Raw genomic sequence first — 21,457 nt, forward strand, 5'->3', positions numbered from 1 at the left:
AAAGAATGATGTTAAAATACGGTAAGGTCACCCGTTTTTAGATCAAATACATACCACCCTTCAACGATGCCGCCTGACTGTCCGCATACTGGAGTGCTCGGGGATCGAGGAACTCCTGCAACCGCTGGAGGAACTCCTTCTCACCACCACTCATCCGCTCGTTCACCCGGAACAGATTGTCATCCTCTTCCTCTTCGTCCTCCTCGTAGTCCACCTCTTCCTCCTCCTCTATGTCGTCCTCGTCCGCATCGTCCCGATCGCGATCCTTCGAACCGCCACGCGCGGACGATGATTCCTCCTCGCCATCCTCATCCGCCTCCTCATCGTCCTCTTCCGACTCGTCCTGACCGACGGCCGCAGTCGCCGAGGCTGGCTTTCTACCCCTGCCCGACTTTTTGGACGCTTTGGACGATGATTTCGATTTCTTGCCAGACGACTTGCCGGACGACTTCGAGTTGGTGGACTTAGAACGGTTGCGCTGGGAGAGGTGGTTCGCCTGGCTGGAGGCGTTCGTGCTTGCCTTAACCGTACCGGCCGACGCGGATATGACGACACTGATCGGTTCCTGCTTCGTCTGAGATGACCCCCGGGAGGGTCGGGGGTTGTACCGTGGTGTTGGGTTTAGATCGATCACCTTCTTGCCGGGAGATACCTAAAACGAGAAATTTTAGGGGGTTTATTGAAACTGTCATTCAATTACTCAGGGGTTTCCCGGAGACCTTACCTTGCTGTAGGAATAATCCGACACATCGGACTCGTTCGATTCGCTCTCGTCCGAGCAGCCCTCCTTCTTGGTGTACTGCGACGAATCGGACAGCGTCTTCTTCCGCTTGCCGCGCGGCCGGCCCTTCAGCTTCGGCGCGAGATGATTGCACAGCAGCTCGTGCGTCTCCAGCTCCGGATAGTCGAACGTTTCCTTGCAGAACATGATGCGCATGTTGGGCGCGGGCGCCACGAACCCGCCGAGTGTTTCAACCAGCGTATTCCGCAGCCACGCATCGTTGACGCCCTCCAGGCGCTTCAATATCGCCCGGTAGCGACAGTACCGCGAAAAACTCAGCACCGCCACCCTCGATACGATACTTTCTCCTGCGAAAACAAACAAACAACAAACGATCAAGGTTACCATTCCTCAAGCCAAGGGAACAACGGGTTGCTTCGATTACGATTCAGAAATGGGATATTAACACATTAACACTGAGTTTTCCGGCTCATTTTCCTCCCCGTGGGTCAAGACCGGGTGCTCAACTTTATCGCGCATCATTCAACGCCGCAATTTCGCACCAGCAGTTAAATAAACACCCGCCACAACCCGTGCCCATTGCTCCGTTCCGTTGGCTTCAGCGTTGGTTAATTCGCTGATTCGGTGCGATTTGTGGACGGCGGGGGAGGGAAGCTAACGGGCAGGGCAGGGGCATCCCCATGGGCAAACATGGCCACACAGACACACAACACTGGCGCGAGTGATGTGGTCAAACACTCTCGACCACGACGCGCGTAGAGCTCCCGTGACTCTCGGAGTCCAGTTGCTTGAAGACGTCCGTTGCGTTTGACGTCGCATAATTTAAAACGAGATTAAATTTCGGTTTATGTTGTAAATCAAGGCTCACTGTTGACGGTGTGGCGTGCTAATTCCCTGGTAAGTATTTGTTTAGACTGTGCCATATATGCCCCCAAGAAGTTTAAATCCCTGTAATCACATGGACCTTATATTGTAACATAATTCTCCTCATAGTCATAAAGACTATCTTAATACTTTATCTATGATCCAACAAAAGGCACAAGAAGCCCTCGTGTATCGTCTTTAAATGGCGCCCATTGTCTTTTCCGCGTGATTTGCCAAACGGATCTAATGACAGACGAACTCTATTTGCTTCTTCTTCCTCTGTCCGACCTTCTGCACGTTGGCTGTTCCGCCTGAATATCTTGTAAATGGCGAGAGAGAAGTAATGGTTCTCCCCAATTTTTTTCTTTTCTTTTCTTTCAACTATCTAGCGCGTGCTATTCGGATCCCTCAACCACTACTACAACCTCCATTCCCGAGCGCACATTGTGTTGGCGTTGCGGAATTGCGTTCGGCGGGGCCAGAGCAAACAAAACAACAACAACAAAAAGAACCTAATAAAGAAACTCCCCGCGACTTCTCGCGGTTTGGCGCAAGCTGGCACCAACACTTCGCGCTGGACGGTTTGCACGCATCAGTTGACGAGCGTTTGGACGGCGGAACAGAACGCCAGATAGAAGTTTGGACGGTGTGACGACTCGCCGAAGTTCGGAACAGTGTTTTGTGGAAGGATGACGGCAGTGGGTGGGATGTTTTTGGTGGGACTGGTAATTCTTGCCCTGCTGGCGGACAAACAGAGTGGCGGTGGCGGTCGGGACGGTGCGGGAGTGTCCACTGGAGCGACGGCAAGTATCATCTACACCGGCTATAAGCTACCCTTTCCGCGGCATCGGTTGTTCTACAAATCGGTCGGGGAGCGTAAGATCGGCTCGAACCTGTACGAGGTCAGCACTATCATCCAGGGAGACATTTTGCTGCGGAAGCAGTGCGAGTGTATGCTACGTTACCGGTGTCGTATTCCACGGAGCATCTTCTACCTATCGAGGTAAGTCTGTGGGGCACGGTCTACAAAATCAGTCCCAACTCTGGCAGACGTCGAACGAACATTTAAACCTCCGAGGGCCACACGGATGTCTGGCCAGTGAACGTGATCGTGGCTTGCGTGGTTTAGTATAGTAGTGCTCCAAAAACGACACATGAAGTCATCCAGCGCACAACGGTGCGTATTTATAGCCGCGAGAAGCAAAAGAGCGTATCTCGACCAAAAACAGATACACAACAAAATTAAAAGGCGTTCGACAGCGCTCCACGCGCACATTCTTTGGCCACGCATTCGCCCTCTCCAAACTCTCCCCCCTGAGGGGTCTCATAGCGTTCCTATCGCGTCACATTTGTTGATCGTACTAATTGATTCCCGCTATATGTTTGTCCCATCGTACAGTCGCGATTGTCATCACCGGGAAAAAGTGTGCTGCGAGCTGCTGGAGAATGCGTACGAATCGAACAACGACACGGCCGCGGTCAACGATCACCACCAGTTCGTCAGCGACAACGAGATCTAAGATCCGGTGACGGTGCCGACAGAGCGCGAAGGGAGGACAATGTTCCAACTAACCCATATGCTTCTCCCGGTCCACGTCGCCAAAGTCGAGCGAGGAGTTTTTGCTGAGATGCCGCGTCGTCCCGAGGCAGTCCTTCGCGCTGGACTCGTTGTACATCGTCAGCAGGCCCCAGGTCCACTCCTGGTCGGTGTCGATCCAGTTCAGCAGATCTTCCGCCCGCAGTATCACCTTGTCCGAGATTGCCAGCACCTCGTCCTGCGAAGAGAAAGTGAGAACAAACAACCGTTAGTATGTTGTGAAACCGAAACACGTGATGTACAATTATTTTTAACAAGTATACCACAAAAGAAGTGACAATTAATTTAGCGATACAATAGGACTCCTTGTGCGAACGTCTACAATCGTTTTAAAAACGATCATTAACGGATACTTAATTGACGAATAAAAATGTATTATTTATGGTTCAACTACATGGCGGGTTCTCTTAAAATACTAAAGACATTTCCAATTGCACTAAATAATGAGTATAACTTAGAAACAATTTATAAAATTCAACTGTTCCGCATAATATTTCAAAAATGTAGTTTGAGGTTCATCTCTGCTTTAAGCACCTCGTTTTGAAGGCCGTATGCAGCGCCATCTGTGGGCATTTCGTAGAGTCAAGTTTCAAGATGCTTACAGACCCAAGGTTCATACAAACGAGGGCTGGTGTTTTCCGTCTGTTGTTTTTTCCAAAACCGGAAATTGATTAGGCGGAAAATTTTTATTTTAAATGATACCACAACACTCATAAATCTTATTATTTCGAAGAGTAACAGTATTACCGTTTCTACAACAGTTTCCAGGAGGATTGTATCGAAATTTCATTTTGAAAGCTGAACAAATGCACTTTTTAAATTAAAGAAAAAAAACCTCCCATATCAAAACTTTCACTCATAGTTAGGAAAAACATTAGCAAATTAGTATAAGATTCAACAGTTTCAATTAAAGAGTGGATGATGTGCTTTAAACTTCAAAACCATTGCAACCAGATGTCTGGAGGAAAAACACATTCCAGGCGTTGCCTATTTTAATCTATTATCAATCAAACTCCGATGCCCCAAGCATCAACACAAAGTTATGCCACTAGAACATAACATAATGCTCGAAAAAAGCTATTAAAATACAATAAAATAGATCGCAACGCGGGCAGAGATAGGAAAAAGACAAACGAAATGGAGGAAAAGCGAAGGGAAAACTACATGGCAGTGAGGGGAACGGTTTTCCTCAAAGTGAACGTTGCGCCACGGGCAAAGGCAATCCCTTCTTCTTCTCGGCGTCAAGTCAGCAACGTGAGTGGGTAAATAAAAATAAATGCATCTAATTATAGCCAGAAATACAATACGAACTCGCCGGCGACGATTTCCGATTCAGCGCAAATCCTAATATCGCTTCTAAATGGCAAACCTTATTACTCGCTCGCAAGGGATTGCAAAATTGCAAAGGGCCAAAACCGTGCACGCATTAGTAGACACGGAACAAAAGAAAAATGGAAACTGAATCCCAACGCTGGGAAAACAGTCTTTTGTCTACTAATTTTCGTGTTTGACATTTCCTCCACCTTGTAGCTGTCATACTTTTGACTTAACATTGAATGTTTACGTCAATCAACGGGACAATTATCCATCCCATTTCACCCCGGATATTCATTGCTAAAATAAAAATCAGTTTCTTTACACCATTTCACATCGTTTGAACATTTATAATAAATCGCTAACGTAGGAAATAAATGATCAAATAAATCGTGATAATTCCATTCCATTAGCATCCAACCATGTACAAGAGTACATCTTCCATTCCTTACTCTCTCGCTACTCCTTGCTATCTGCTATCTGCTCCCCGAGGGGTTCACTGACACTTTCTTCACCTGCCTGTCCGTCTACCACTCCCCCCTCGCCTTATTTCCCCGACCCAACTACCAACCGCCATGTATTTGTGCACACCACATTTTACGTGCGCACGCAATAAATGTCTTTATAGAGAGCATCGTGGCTCTGTGTATGCGCATTTATGCAACCGTGCCCGTGTGTTTGTGGAAAAGTTTGGCGTCCGGCAAAGAAAACAGACCGGAGCAGAACCGATTTTGACACACTTTTGAACTGTTCTGCCTGAAAAAACCCCGAAACCACCCTTCGTTATCACCAGGCGTAAAACAAATATTAGTATTCTATTGAACACTTATAACACACTGTAAATAACAGGTAAATTCAGAGAAAAGTGTGTTGATGGATGAATGTTTCAAAAGGATTCGAAAACAATGAATACAAGCTATGACAAATCTTGTTTTTTAAAAAATGTTTAAAAATTTATATTAAATGATGAGATGTCGTTTCTTCTAGCAATAAATAAAGTAGTTAATCGAATTTAACAACTATAATTTAAGCCTTCACAATAGTAACAGCCTTTTTGAACGAATATTAACATTCCTGCAGAACAATTTATTACCACAAATTAATGCTTTCCGATAAGATGAAGAAAGAATGTATTCCCAATCCAAATAATTTTCGTATTCTTTATTTATGATTTATTCAAAAGTATTTTCGAATGTTTAAAACTTGGTATTCAATTTAAAATTGTTTGCCTTGAAAGGGGTTAACTTTATGACACGCCACTAAATAACGTCATTTGAAAAGTAATGGTCGAACTTCCATTACCACTTTCAAGCATGCACCCATATTTTTCCAATATTTGATCGAACCGTGAATTAAAAATAGTAATACCGTATCAAACCACACCGAGGTTCTATAAATATAAATATCTCCCACCGAGCCCTTAAACCACTCTTCCGAGTGGCGAGCGAGCGTACAAACAGTCGTCTCGACTTTCATGAACTATTCAACACCTTTTCCCCACGACGGACGCCATAGTTGTTGTGTTTTTTTTTTTAACTCCCTCCGGTTAATGTTTTTGCACTGCGTTCGGTTTCAGGGAAAACCTTAGGCCCCGCACCCGGCTGACGCGCTGGGTTGGTCTTTTGCGTAATGTTCGTTGGAAACAAAATGTCTATCCCCACCATCACCAGGTGCGGGGGGAGCGGGGAGGTGTACGTGGGATGACGGCGGTCGGGAAAAACGGAGGAAAACTGGAGCGAACCGTTCTCGGCTGGCGTGTTGCACCTTCCTCCCCGTGGCATCTCCGCACCACCCAACGGAAAGCGCAACAAACAACAAGGCCTCAACGACTGAATGTGCTAAAGATGTTGTGTGGGAAAATGAGTAACGGAAAGTTAGATAGGGCGAAAAAAAAAGATATACAAAAAAGGGAAAAAACAATACCTTTACTTTTCCCCCACTCCATCAGAACGGGAACGCATGGGAGAGTGAAATACTGAAAATAGAATGGGAAAACCATGGACGGAGGGGGGCTGGAGACCCCGGGGAGGCCTCGGCCCGCGGAGTTGGCAGAACACGCTCCCCACACCTATTCCACGGGGAAGGGAGAGAGAGAGAGAGAGAAAGGGAGATGGATTTTCTATCGCATCACTTCCAAAAGGGAAAAATCGCCCATTTGCAATGCTTAAACACCAGAAACCGTAGAACCGTCGAGCGGAAGGGGGCGGGTTTTTAAGGGCCGGAATTGGGGAGCCGCCAGCGTCGTCGTACGGCCGACAAAGAAATTTCGATCGATATTTGGGACCGTTTGTCGGATAGTTCGGGGGAAAGTGAAAGGCGAAACGGATTATGCCGACGAATCAAAACAAGAAGAGAACGGCAAACGAAGGAATGTTTATCGTGCTGGTTTTATGACAATGGAATGGAATGGAATGGCTGCTTTATGTGGCAGAATACATAATCAGATCGATGGAGAAGTGCAGAGCAAAACTATTTTAATTTAATTGAAATTATAAACCTGCGAAATCCAAACCGTTTAGGCACTATAAAAAGGAACTATTTAAGTCATTCAAATAGAGAGTTAGAAAGAAAATACATTCGCGGAACGTTTATTTAGTCCTCTAAAATATAGTTTGTCTTGAAATATTGGAGGTTTAAATAAACTGTATCATATAATAAGAAAAACCCATTTAGTCACCATAAAAAGGAACTATTTAAGCCATTAAAATAGAAAAGCTGGAAAAAACTGTGTTTATCGTGTTTTTATAATAAAAATAAATTTACGGAGCGCATACTAATTTCTCTAAAGTATGGTTTGTCTTGAAATATTGGAGGTTTAAATAAACTGGGTCATAACATAAAAAAACCCATTTAAAAAAGAACACTATAAAAAGAACTATTTAAGTCATTAAAATAGAGAGTTAGAAAGAAAAACACTCTGTTTGTTCTGTTTGTATAACTATAATAAATTTGCGGAACGCATATTAATGGGTTGTTTTCAAATATTGAAGCTATATATAAATTGGGTCATAACGTAAGAAAAAAATATGTAGAAAAACCTTTAAAGTAATGAGTTCTTTGGCTGTTTGGAGTATCAGATCTTCTTGACTGATATTAAATGTTTCCAAAGATAGTTTTTTTGTTAATACCTATTCCCTAACTAACACCTGATAAAAGTCTGACCCCAATATGGTATACAATGTTGGGGAAATTTATTCAAAAATAACATGTTTTAAAAATATTCTCCATCGGCCTTAAAATCATAATTAAACTGGACCAAACGCTAACAAAAAAAGTTGAAAAATAAATATTTAACAGCCGCAGACAGAGGAGCAAAAGGAAAAATTCAAACTGTCACCAGCGAGATGTCGACGAAACGGACGGGTTGCACAAAAATCGATCACACATTTCGACCCAGACACCCAGCAGCGTACGGTGGAAACCGGTTATCGACCTCCCCCCGGCTCCCTTCCCACCTGATTTCCCTTTTCATTGGCCACTTGGGAAGATGAGCATTCCACCCGGTGAGTCAAGAGGACCTCTGCCACCGAAGGGATGCGCAAGAAATTGGATGAAGTTGAAGTCAGACACAGCAATTCAAGTTTCAAGTCTAGAAAAAAAAACATTATAAAAAGGATCACGCAAGAGAAACGAAACGAAACGAAAGGAAGAAACATTAAAAGTCAAGAAACTCCCCGTTTACAGGTCCGTTGTTGTTTCTGTCGTCTTCCTTTTTATTCTTTCTTTCTCCTTTTATCTGTTCATTCCCCCAATCTCTTGGCCGTTTAGAAACTACGCGAAATGTAGACCACTTTTAAATGCAACGGCAGCATCTCAAGACGAAAAAAACACAAAGATCATGCAGTCGGTCGTCGAAGAGGGAGTAGAAATTCGCCTAGGCTCGCCTAGGGCAGTCGAGTTCCACCAACGGGTAAAACACACGAGACGAACACACTCTGTCGGGTTAGCAAATTGCGTGTTTTGCGAGTGCATCCCCCTCCGCGTGCCATATCAGTCGGTGCTTTGCACAGTATGCCACGTTTATTTTTATAAACCAACAACACCGCTGCTGCGTCGTTTCCTGCTTGCCCCCGCGCGAGGACCAGGAGCGACAGATGACACTGCGATGCAAATTGAAAATAAAAACTGGCGAAAACGAAACACCGGTCGGAGCAAGTAGGCGAAAACCGTGCAAAACATGGGGTGGATAATGGCCAAACGACTAAGCTATGCATAATCTGCCAAGTTATGCATAAGTCAATCGTGGAGAGGGTAAGGCAAACGAATTAGAGAACAACATGAAGTGGATGAGTTGTTGGAATGGACGCACGGAACGATACCATCCATCGGGGTCCGGTAATGAATTAATTATGCTAATGCCGTTCCATATGCTCGTTCTGACATTTGTGGGTTTTTCGAGGATTAATTTTATAGATATTTTTTTATTCATATTTTCTCCATCAATTATTCAGTTGAAAAATCAATAAAAAAAACTTTGACAAGAAAAAATCGACTTTGCTTTAACGCCAACATTTTGGTCAGTTGCATGTAACCATCAAGGCTCGACGTCTAACTGCAAGTCGTCTTCTTTCTAGTGGTTTTATTTCTTACATCACTCATCGCTAAACACGTGCAATGATTTCTTCAACCATTTCCGAATATGTCAAACATCAATCAAAATGTCATTTCGCTGGCTTGTTCCGCAATTCGGTAACGGATGCGCACAGTGAGATCGTAAAGCGAACGACACCGAATGATTCCACACAAAAAAAATGGTCATGTTGTACTATCAAAACACTGATCGAAAACAGTGGAACAAAAGAATATACCGACATCTTCGATGCCGGACGAATCATCGGACAACCAGCTTAACAAAGGGAGAAGATATTTAACATCTTGAAAAAAACGTACAGAGGGCAAAAGAGAAACATAAACAAAGCCAATTAATTTGGATTTAAAAATTATTCGTAATTTAAGAGTTTTTCACGAAACAACTATATTCACTTCTTTTCTTGTAAAACGAACAACCAACTAAAACACTTGAATATATTCAAGAGAAATGCTTCATTTTTTCATTTACTTCATTTATGTGGCTTTCTTTTCTATTTTTAAGGCATGTGATAACACATTGAATGACACCAGAATTGATTAAAAATCTTCTCTATATCTATAAAAATGGATGTTTGTATGTTCGTGATGCTAAAACTCAAAATCGGCTGGACCAATCTTGATGACGTCTTGGTATGATTTGTTCCTTTTTACCCAAGGAAGGTTTAGGAAAAAAGAGAATTTGAAAATTCCCAAGGATAAGCCGGAAAATTGGAAAATTCGTGTAAAAACGGCTTTTTTCCATAAAACAATAAAATTTACCTTCTCTAACCAAAACGGTTGGACGTATCCCAACGAAGTCTTCTGATGATTTGTTTCTTTTGGCTCAATTAAGTTAGAAAAATCCTTAGGAAAAGCTAGAAACGTAGAAAACTCGAAAAATGCTTTTTCTTAGCCGGAAAATGGAAAAATTTGTAAAAATGGCATTTTTCATACAATCAAGTCAAATAAAACAAAACCGCTGAGCCAATCCTAACGAAGTTCTGTGATGATTTTTTTTCCTTCTTACCCATACCGATTAAAATTGTGACAAATCATAAGTACGAATTCACTCATCATCGAATAATTTCATCTCGGTTAATCAACAAGCGATCGCTTAGATCACGTATATTTGGTTCTGATCGGTGTTGAATTATTTTGTTGAGTGACTGCTGAGAGCTTTGTTGCTAAACACATATGAATGTTGAGTATTTAAGTTCAGGGAAATCTATCAAACAAGTTTGCAAGTACGTTGTCTGAAGGGATATGGCGTTTGTTGGCATGGAAGGAGATGAGATAAGTATCAAACGAGCCGATACGTTGTTGTGCATTCCACAGGTTTTGTTTTTTATTTCAATGTTTAATTTATTTGAAGAATGGTTAAAGAATTCACCAAGAACTCTTGAGTCAGGAGTACAGCAAGCAAAAAAAACATAAGAAACAAGATTCCAACTTTCAGCAGCGATTCTATTCCGAGATTATTGCTTGATTGGTGGCCAGTATAAGGATATAGAGGTGTGTTGTCATTTCGCTTTAGAATAAATTTACACAACGATAAATTAAATAAATTTACACACGAAAACGAATGCCTTCGTTTTGTTTTAGCCATTGCGTGGACTGCGATGAGTATGGTGTGCAACTTTGCGAGATCATAATAACACTTACTGAAAAATGATAATAACTGGAATCTATGAATGAGCTACAATAACTAAAGTGTTTATACTTAATATTAAGATTATTTCGATGAAGCCATAAAAAACCCGTTGAATGTGAGATACGTATAAAAAGGACATCGCCGAAGATATTTCACATTGCTTTTGAAAGGGAAATTTTGAATAAAAAAAGAATAATTTACAATGAAGTATTGGTGTTGATTGAAAATGTGAGTTTGTTTAAGAGTAGCATTCTATTGACTGAAATTCAAATGCCAGCACCAATCGTCGAACTAAAAATGTTATGCTTTGTAAATAGTAACGAGGGCTTGCAACCCGCTATTTGCCAATTCGCTTCAACTATAAATGATTTATCACAAATGTTTATGTTAATGCCCCATAGTATCGATACTAAGATTGGTTGAGTGCACGTACAATTTTAGATGCTTAAAAAAACTATGCTAATGACTCCAAATTAGCATAGGTTTTTAAAAAATTGTGCTCAATTGATTAAACTTATTGAAAATGAAAACGAAGCCGTGAATCGTTCTCTAGAATTTTAAAACATTCTTTCGAATTGTCTGATATGCTGCGACTTAAAGATGGATCTGTTATTGTTATGTGTCGACATCTTTCAGACACCAAATTAATTGGGCTTGAATTGTAATTCTTTGTTTTTTTTAAATATTAGTGTATTATTATTATTGGACGAGGCGAAGTTCGTTGGGTCAGCTTGTTATTTATAAATATAAAGTTGATGGTTCTTAAAAATGAACGGACTTCAACCGGACTTCAAGAGAAAAAAATCCTTCAACCTTCAAATAAAACCTCTCCGATAATGGAAGCAAATAAATAGACTTTCTTAACCCTGCCCACCTCCCTCGCCCGCATACTGCCATCACTTTAATGTAGCACTGTGTAGCGTTGGCAGCCCATGAGATACGGCAGTAAATTCCACGCTTCGGGCCGCTCGAAGCGCAAAAACAAATCATTCATCCACGAGAGACACGAGACGCAGCAGCAGAGCTCCGCGGATTGCACCGCAATTAAAAACCAGTTTCAGTGGAAAGCGAAAAGTAGCCGCTGCCATCCGCGTTTACGACGGTGCAGGATGTCGAAAGAACGCGGAGTCGCCGACGCTCGGGTATAAACCCGGGCAAACCGATGGGAGACTGCGAATGTTTGGCTGCGGTTTTGGTAGTCTTCCTCGGCGGAATACTATATTTCCCATAACTGTGACTTTTCTTTACTTGTTTTCCTTTTCTCTGTTTTTTTTTGTCTTTCCCCCAGCAATGACATCTCCCCCACCGAGTGGGAACGCGGATGATGAAGCCATAGGAAACAACTAACAAATGCACCGTCGCGCACCGCAACGGAGGAGCTCGCGGGTTGTAACGATAGTAACGGCAACCACCACACCTCCGGGAAACATGATCTGCTCACACGAACGAGTGCATATACACACGCACCAACCGTCGAATGTATCGGAAAACTCGCCAAACGGCCTCTACAGCAAGTTATTTATAAAAGCAAAGAACATACATAACGCGATAAATTGTGGACGGCGTGAAGATGCGCAAAGGTGCAGATGGAAAAATGGACCGTAATTGTTTTCTATTTCGCTGGAATTCATCCCTTATTTTACGATACACTTTTTGGCAGCTGGCCACCGGGATCGTATCCATTTCCCACCACCACCATCCCCCCCTGGGATCGTAGTTACCCACGCGCGTCTGGTCTTTCCAATTCATAATGCAAATGAATAAAAATGTGATGGCCATTTCCATTCCCAATGGACGGTTTTTAATGCGCCTTGACCCACATCGGCTCGGGTCGTGTTGTTCGCGGACGCGTCCCCACGTCCAGAACGATGGAAAATACGAGTTCCGCGGCGCAAAACCCCTCCCCGTCTCAAGAAAGAGACGCGCATTTTCCCTTCCCTCGGCAGACGCATCTCGGCAGTAGTTTGTACTCCGATTCCAATTTTTCTTCCCTTTGTAACATTAACAAAATATTCCGTCTCCGCGTTAACGTCGCTGTTTACGTTCAGTTTGTTTCTTTTTTTGAACGGGGGATATTTTTATTTGCATTTTTCTACTGCTTGTGGAGTTTTTGATAATGATAATGATTTCTATCGGAATCAACCTTTCAGTTTGTCAGAAGTGCGCCATTCAATGTTGGACGACATGTAATACGTTTTTCGATCTCAAAATGAACCCACATATTCTTTGAACATTCCTCTCTTATTCTTTTCCAATATGTCTAATCCTTGCTTTAAATAACTATCGTTTCCCTATTCTAAACACCTTAATCTTAAAGTAGTGTGAAACGCTTTTACACTAAAAAACCAAAGGGAAAAAAGAAGAGGAAATAAATTAAGATAGCACCCACCAGCGCATCTGCACGACTTTCGCCCACTCACTGTTTATATTCGCGGAGACAACGATCCGTCACCGGTCGCAACAAATCGGAACCAAGAGAGTGAGAAAACCGACCGTCCAAGACGGGCCGAAGAGGGAAAAGTGGTGGAAACTGCTCAAAGTCAAGCGAGATGTTTTCCCTTCTTGTGTGTTTATGAAAAAGCAAAAAGCAAAAATTAAAAGTCATCAACAAATAGCGCACCGACGAACCATGCCAGATTATGCGTGGCGACTTAAGACACTGTGTGTATGTGTGCTTGTGTATGTGTGTCTCTTTGTCGGTAGCCGAAGACGGGTCATTTTACAGTTTGTGTAACATTTCGTCACGTATCCACAGAACAGACATAACGATGTCTTAAGGCGCTTTTGGGCGAATTGCAATCGTCATCGATCTATAACATATACTTTTTAAAGAAGAATATTAATTTGGTACAAGAGCCTCGATCGGAATGGAGTTTATTTTTTGAAATTATAAAAGGTTTATATGAGATAAAGTAAAACCAATAAAATTGTTTTTAAATTACTTAAGCAATACAAAGCATTTAATAGATTTAGAATTCGAATGGAAAGCCACTTGTAGAAAACAAAAAAAGTTCATAGATGTTGATTAATTAATCAAACGAATATTGCGAGTTATAAAAGTGTAAAAGTGTAAGTGTTTCTTTTCACTTCAAACAATTTGGAAAAATTATAAATAAGGTAAAGTAAACATATTATAAAGAGTAATAACCAATACAAATAGTAAAAGCCATGCAGGTGTCAAACTGCTTCGATGTAAACCAGATCTCTCGATTAACGTCTTGTCAACGGTACGCCCTTCCCCACCTGGCCATCCCTCTGCTCCATCCGTCATCCTGTCAACCCTGGTACTAAGTGCAGTAATGTCGTCTTGAGAAGGGCGCACCGGAGGAGAATGCAACGGAGGGCCATTTCAAGAACGAGAAGAAAGAGCAGCACACACACACACGCAAACACGCACACCACGCCACCAAGTGCAGGAGGAAAGGAACGGAAGAGCATAAAAAAAACGCAATAAATTAGTTTTCTCCCCCTGACCTCGTTTCCGTTACGTTCCGACAAAACGCGGCGGACGATGATTTCGGAACCCCGAACCCGCCGATGCAAGCCGTTTTCATGTTTTACTGTTGTGTATATAGTTGTGTTTCTTGCTTTTCTTCTTCGCGTCTTTTTCTTCGTGCATGGCCTTCACCGTAAAAAAGGTCTGGTCGTGGCGCACGGGCCACGGACGACGGGCGGCGAGGGTTGAGGACGGGAGAAGAAGCTTGCATTTTGAGCACCAAGTTTTCCTCCCCTTCGTCTTTGAGCAGTGGATGGATTTTTTAAATCGCGCTGTCTCTCTCTCTCTCTCGCTTACTTTAGCTCTTTTTTTACTGATCCTCCGGTCCGCGTGTGCTGAGGTCCGTGCCTCGGTACAACCATGGCCGCGTATTGCCCCACTACGACCCACCCTGGTCGTCACCCCAAGCGACCCTTCGCCACCCTTTCCTCCTGCCGAACCCGCACTAAATAAACGATTTCCGACTCGAAAACCCGTACGGAGTTTTTATTATTTCTATGCTTGCCTGTTTTTTTTTTCTTCTCTACTTTGCTTCTATACTCCGCCACACTTTACTCTACGAATCGGTGCATAATCTACAACAGTAAAGAGTTTTTTTTCCCTTTGTACTCTCTTTCTTCGTTTTTTCGACCGAGGAAAAGCACCGATTAGAGGCGATGAGCATTTTCGCTTTTCGCTTCAGTGAAGATGCTGCTGCCGGTGTTCAGGAAAGTCAAACCAATAAGGAACCGCGGGCGAAGCCGGACCCCACGGGCGAGTTTTCTTAGTTTTCCCTCGTTCTACTTTAAACAAGTAGCAACACTCCACACGGGGGTCTTTATTCGTCGCCCCGCGCGAGTTCAAGGTTCGGTAACGATAGATAATCCATCGTTACCGTGCACTTGGCGGTAGTGCGAGCTGCCAAAACATTTTAGCTCTTGCGAAGAACCTGTCAACAGTCATTTAGTTGAAGATTTGCAGTTCGAAGGCAAAAAAACAACAAAAAAAAAAACAATCGCATCTGAAACAGATTACACACATTTGTAGCGCGAACTTTTGGCGCGTTGTGCTGATTACGGGAGTTGTTTTGGCTTTGCGAGTTTTGGAAAAAATTGTTTTCAACAGTGCAAAAACCCAAACTCTAAATAAAGTTTTAAAAATCCCCTTCAGATTGCAAGTGAAAGTAATAGTTTAGTACGAATGAGTAATTAAATAAGTAAAAGAAACGGATTCTTTTTTCGAAGACGAACATGAACATACCATGTACGTTAACCAGACGTTTCAAGGATAGAGGAACGTTCAGCTACGAAATATCGAAATTTAATTCCCGCCGACCTTGTCGATGCCCTTAAAGTATCAAATTGTGAGGAGGAGGAAAAAATTAATATACAAATACAATAGAGAAGAGCAAATTTAAATTATTTTAAACCAAAGAAAGATTTGGAAAATACGGTAAATGCTGTTATATGCATTTGTTTCTTAAATGTGCATGTTTATAACGTAGAAAGCAAACATAATTTTATTGAGAAATTTTATAACATAGAATAGTGTTTAATTTTAAGTCGTCTGACTTTGAATGTATGGAACTGTACATGATGTAAAACTAAAATAACACCCACGCAACGGTACGCTCGATGTTGGCGCTCGGATCAAGTTATTCCCAACCAGCACACACCATCGATGGCGAATAACCGAGATCGAGATCTCAATCTCATTAAACGCAGCAGCAGGTGAGCAATTGCCGGTCCCATTTGGGAAGCTGTGCCGCTGCTGTGAGTTTCTCGCCAGACACCGCGTGGAACCGACTTTGACAGATCCCGTGCAGCTGCTGCTACGTACGCGAGAAAAATGGGGAAAAAGTAAATCGCTTTGCTGATCGTGATGGTTTCGGGGTAACGGAATGGCGTTATCATGGGAAACGTGCATCTTTCCGCTCTCACTTTCACGTGCATTCAAACGGATGAGACAACGGAACGGTGCGTACCTGATCAGCACGTGAGGTGAGAGTGAGTCGCGGTTAATTGCATTTGCGTATCCGGCACCTTTTTTTTTGCTCCCCCTTCCCATGGCGATAACAAGTGCCGTGAGGTACGGATAAGCGAGTCGTGCCGGAAAGCTATCAAAAACAAATCATCGCCTCGGGAAAACGGGCTGGAAGAGGAAGAATGTCGGGGGAGGCACAGCGAGAGGGGCTTACAGCATAACGAAGTCGGTCAAACTACCCCACGTGAGCGGGAGCAAACGAGCCTCCCCATATCAACAGGAAAACCCCGCTCTCGCACACACACAAACATCAGCGTGGTTGAGAGGGAAAAAAAATCATCAAAAAAAAAGAAAAACTTCCCTGCTATCATGCACTCTTGTGCGCACAAATAGTATCAACATGCTTGTTTTATTACGCCCTTTTCCCCCGTCGCTTCTTCCCCCGAAGGCCCGCGCCCCGAACGACGCCAAACGTAACGTATCTTTATCTTCGCATAGCAGAAACATGTGTGCCAGCCATTGTGCCCCCCTTCTGTGAGGGGATCTTGCCCCCCGCCCTGAACAGGGACTTACTAAAGCGCTCTCGCTGTCTTAACTCAAAAAACACGCGGTTTACTCTCACTATACGCGGAACCGCGAGATGCAGTGAACGACTGAGAGATGACTCGTCGGACTTCTCACTTCATCACCCTTGGTTGCTTGGGTTGCTACAAGGGTTGCTAAGTTAAATCATTTGTTCCAATAAAATACCCTCATTGAATTGACGCAGTAAAGATAACAAAACTATTGTTACACATTTAAATACCTGTCCGTAAACATCAGATTGGGTCAATGTAAACAAAATTTGCATTATTCGACTGGATTATCGATTAGAAAACTTTCGTAATAATAACATTTTGATACGAGAATGTTTTTAAATAGAAATAAGAAAATTTAGTCTGATATAACCCATACACTAATGCTTATATACCATTACTGACACTGAGAGTAAAACAAACTATAAAATATAATATAATCTAACCTATAATATTTATTTATATTTATTTTATCTTCACAATTGCTACTATTTAGATCATTGAAAAGAAATTGATGGTCCATAAGAAGGTTAACATAGCACGAAAATGATTATTCAATTGTTTTAATTTATAGTACACCGTGCGGACCATATTGCATAAGATTATTTATTTCTTGCCTAATTGATATTCAAATTCCCAAAAACAATTTAATATCTCCTATAAAGTTTACAGAACTGTTAGAAAAACATGAAAAACGTTGGAACTAAACAAACATGAAGCAAAAAGGCACAATTTACAGTGCATGGTTCGGTCAAACCGAAACTGGCTCTGTTCGCCTTTCTCGTTTCATTTTTTTCTTTTTCTTGCTCAAAAGATCTATGCTCATTCACGCTTGCTCAATCTCTCCCCGGTGGGGCAGGGCTATTTCTTCTCCGCTTCAAACGCTCATTTCTACCGGTCGGTGGTTTTTTTTTGTATCCCCCAACCCCTCATCGTTCTTGCTCACCCCTTGCTCGCGCCCTCTAACGCCTTTTCCAAGCGTAACAAGCATACAGTTCGCGTGATGCAGCTCCACATCGCATACCGCCCGACACTATCGTTTTGCCCGACGGCCCAGGCTAGAATCCACCCAACAGCTTGTCCCTGTGGCTTGCTTCGTTCTCTCGCCCTCCCCCTTCCGGCCCAACGAACCAACATTATTAACCGAACCCAACACGGCAAAGGAAGCTCCAGCGTTTGGTTTCATCGACATTACCTCCTGGGACCGGCGGGCCAGCAGGGGAAGGGGCGAGCAGAACCTGCACAACACAACTGCGCGGAATGGTTTCATTCGTTTTTTTTTCCTTCTTGTTGTTGTTATTGTGTTTGTTTGTCGAACCTCCGTCGAATGGGCGGCGCAACAACGAAACCACAGGAGCAAAGAGCATTGACGACAAAAAGGCGCAAATAAAAAAGCAACATGTAAAGGAAATGAGTAATCGCGAGAGAAAGTTCGCCTTTCGGGAAAGGTAATAAACAAGGCGGTGAAATTCATTTTACAAAATATAATCACCGGTAATAAAATTAGCATATAATTTCGGGATACAATCGAAACATATTAATCATTGGTTTGTGATTATATAAATTTGCGTTTCATATAAAAATTTACCATTTTCGCGTAATAGTACCGTTTTGGTTTCAAAAAGAGATAAAAACTTATCATCTTTAAGGTCACTAAACACTTGACAAGCCCTTCAGCCAATAATGTGAGGCGCTTCGATAATGGACACCTCGACACTCGAACGAAAATCCATCAACATCCGAAGTCCGAAGCACGGGACGGGAAGGAACCTGCTTTCGATGAGGCAAAGGGACAGATTAGAACGGAATGACATCATTTGCGTCACCGGACCAACATCTCATGTTGGCCGTTCCGAGTGGCGCGCTCTTTGTGATCTGTTGCGATGTTTCTTCGTCGTGTCCGTCCTGTGCACTTGCCTGCTCTTCCGTTTTCTTTATAGTTTTGCCTTCGCTCACGACGACGGCCAATCACGTCCGGGTGCGTCCAAGATGGATACGAGCAACGAATCCAATCCCCAAGGTGAGGGCATTGTGGCGCAGTTAAAATGGCGTTACAGATAAGTGTGTTTAGTGGGGAAAAAAATAAACGGCTCATTTTCGAACGCCTGAGTCAACCGTGTCATCGTCCACGAGAAGTGCACAAAATTACAACGTTGCGTTTTACCACTTCATTGTGCTGATGGAGTAGTCAAATACAAACAAACGAATCAAATTGAAAAACATGCCACTTTATAATCCACGAACCTGTACTTACAATCATTAACGCTAACCTGACCTCCAAACAGAAGAAGAAGAAAAAAACACACCGCATTATCAGCAGAGATAAGTAATCTTGGTAATGCAATCGCGTCGCAATCTTAACCAAGCCACAAAGACAGGCTATATTTACCTACGCTAGTTTGGGATTTGATGTGATAAACAGGATTAATATCACCATTGTAAAATGTTTAATAATCCTCATTTATTATTCATTAGGTTTATTAAGTTCTTACTTTGTACAGAAAGAACGAACAAAACGGATTGTAAGATGCTTTTAATTTAATTTATTTGCACAGCAGATAACTAGTTTAAACTGATATAACACATATAAAAGTGAATGCAGAACAATGGCGGAATAAAATGCTATCGATTTGATAAATAAAATGTAGTACTTTACAAACATATTTATCTGTTCAATGTTTTTGATATTATCTTGTTTTTAATTCTCATCGAATTAATTTTTAACCTAATACAGTATTTATAGAAACACAATTGTCTTTATGTTACAGATCAATCCCAATGTTTTGTGCAATATATTTTAAATACACCTTTTTCCGCTCAAATTATTTTAGTTTGATGCATTTCCGAGTTATGTTTATTTGTTTTATTAGTCTACAACCATTCCTATTTGCGATTCCGAAGCTATTTGCCTTTCAAGCACTGTGATAAAGCAAGATACCGTTATCGCCAGTGAATCGCAATGAGAAACGACTTTCGAAAGTTCCTCCCCATCGGCAACATTTCATTATCAAACACCCAACATATACACACAGTCTGACACAAAGGAGCAAAAGGAACGGCACCATCGCGGGCGTAATATTACATCAGCCCTTTTTTCCCTTTAAAAGGCTACCAGTGCTTCGCGCTTATCAGCGTCCGATTTACATCGGAAAAGAAGACGCAGGGAGTAGGGCTGGCCAGTGGGCGCGCGAAAGGTGGACCGAGCCGAGAATTCAAAGCAACCAAACACAGGCACCATACAAAACAACAACACAACAAGCAACGTCAAGCCGAAGCGCACACGAGAGTTCAGCATAAAGGTTAACTGCAATTGACTCGAGTCGAAAAAAAAACAGACCCAACTCGCTGATAACGAACTGAACCCCGCTGCGCTGGTGTTGTAATGCAATTCTGTAACGTTCATTTGTTCGAAATTAAACAGACGGGCTTGCACACACATGAAACGAACCAAAACAACAAAAAAACAGTATCATAACGAAGCGAACTCCACGGGAAAAGAAACATCTCGGAATGCTGGCGAACGGGGAAAAGGGACAGTTGGGTTGGTTTCACTCCCAACACGTACGCGCCGTAAATGGCAGGCCACGCCAATGGCAGCATAAATTTTCATGCTTGTCCGGTTTCATTTAGCGTCACAATTACATTTACCCCGCGTTCGGTATGTTTCGCGGTGGAAAAACTGTCCCGTGGAAGAGAGGAAAGAAAAACTGAAACTCTGATATGGTCGGCGCGAATGTGAGATCGACACTTCATCAAACCGTACGGTACAACCAGAAACCCTGGAGAGTGTTTAGAAAAGCCTTGTAATTTATGCTGCAAAATTGTATTTAACGTCTTTTCATTCGACGTCACTCGGAAAATCAAACAAACCTGTGTGCAGAAACAAAACGCACCCGAAATGCGAAGCCAGAAAACGGTAATGAAATTCAAATTCATTGGCCATCGAATTAAGTGAGCCAAAGCGTTACACCATTCGCTTTCCCTGTCCTCACGCCCCACAGAACGTAACGTGCGATGGGACGGTGCTCTGGAAATCATCGAAAATTAATGGCCACCCGGCGTGCGCAGGCCCGCATTTCCCTTTTCCCGCCGTGTGTGGTGAATAAATTTTCGTTCACTTACCCCCAAAAACGGCCACACAACTTTTTGTTGCCCAATTATAAACTATGAAATTAATTGGAGTAGGAATGGAGGGAGGGAGGGAGGGGTGGTAGGTTAATTTTGAACTTTCCAATGGGTTAGAATAACTACATTTCGATGCAGGGTGAAGGTGTGTTACCGAAAAAAAAGCCTAACATGTTAAAATGGAACGAGAAATGTGTGTTATATCCAAAAAAAACCCTTCTAAGTAGCCCATCATCTTTAATTGAACCCACGTAAGAACCACAAGAAAAAGGGGTGTTAAATATTTTGCGAGCGAATCAGAAGGGAACCGTCTCAACTTCGATACTCTCCTAGAGCCAAAGTCACATTCAGCCAAGCGAAAAGCGCCCCTTTACAAGAAACGACTCCCCTGGCGACATCGATCGACGAGGCGAACGAACGGGCGGCCTAAATGGAAACTTCTTTTGGGCCAACATGTGTGTGTGTGTGTGACACATACGGTGTCTCCGCAAGCAGGCCCCGACGGAAGCATAGATGTACACGTCCACGGAATCCGTATGCTGCTCTTTTGTGGCCATACACC

General features: G+C 42.7%; 2 protein-coding genes across 2 annotated transcripts in view; one reads left to right on the forward strand and one right to left on the reverse strand.

Moving 5' to 3' along the window:
• LOC131285841 (uncharacterized) overlaps positions 1 to 21,457 on the reverse strand; it is a 59,524-nt gene that overhangs the window by 3,350 nt on the left and 34,717 nt on the right. Inside the window, exons 5-7 of the mRNA XM_058314695.1 lie at positions 3,180 to 3,381; positions 725 to 1,089; positions 55 to 652 (exon numbers count right to left, since the gene is read on the reverse strand). Coding sequence (XP_058170678.1) covers positions 55 to 652; positions 725 to 1,089; positions 3,180 to 3,381 — 1,165 coding nt within the window. The remainder of the gene's footprint in view (positions 1 to 54; positions 653 to 724; positions 1,090 to 3,179; positions 3,382 to 21,457) is intronic.
• On the forward strand, positions 2,296 to 3,126 carry LOC131288122 (uncharacterized). The gene is made up of 2 exons (XM_058317232.1): positions 2,296 to 2,609; positions 3,006 to 3,126. Exons 1-2 carry the CDS (start codon positions 2,296 to 2,298, stop codon positions 3,124 to 3,126), a joined length of 435 nt encoding a protein of 144 aa, XP_058173215.1.

This window comes from Anopheles ziemanni, chromosome 3 (genome assembly GCF_943734765.1).
Source record: "Anopheles ziemanni chromosome 3, idAnoZiCoDA_A2_x.2, whole genome shotgun sequence".
Lineage (NCBI taxonomy): Eukaryota > Metazoa > Arthropoda > Insecta > Diptera > Culicidae > Anopheles > Anopheles ziemanni.

What these genes read in the sequence shown, in the direction of transcription:
- LOC131288122 (XM_058317232.1), top strand. Translation starts at nt 2,296, where the DNA reads ATGACGGCAGTGGGTGGGATGTTTTTGGTGGGACTGGTAATTCTTGCC. An exon ending in AGCATCTTCTACCTATCGAG is followed by an intron (nt 2,610 to 3,005) that starts GTAAGTCTGTGG and finishes CCCATCGTACAG; the next exon opens with TCGCGATTGTCATCACCGGG.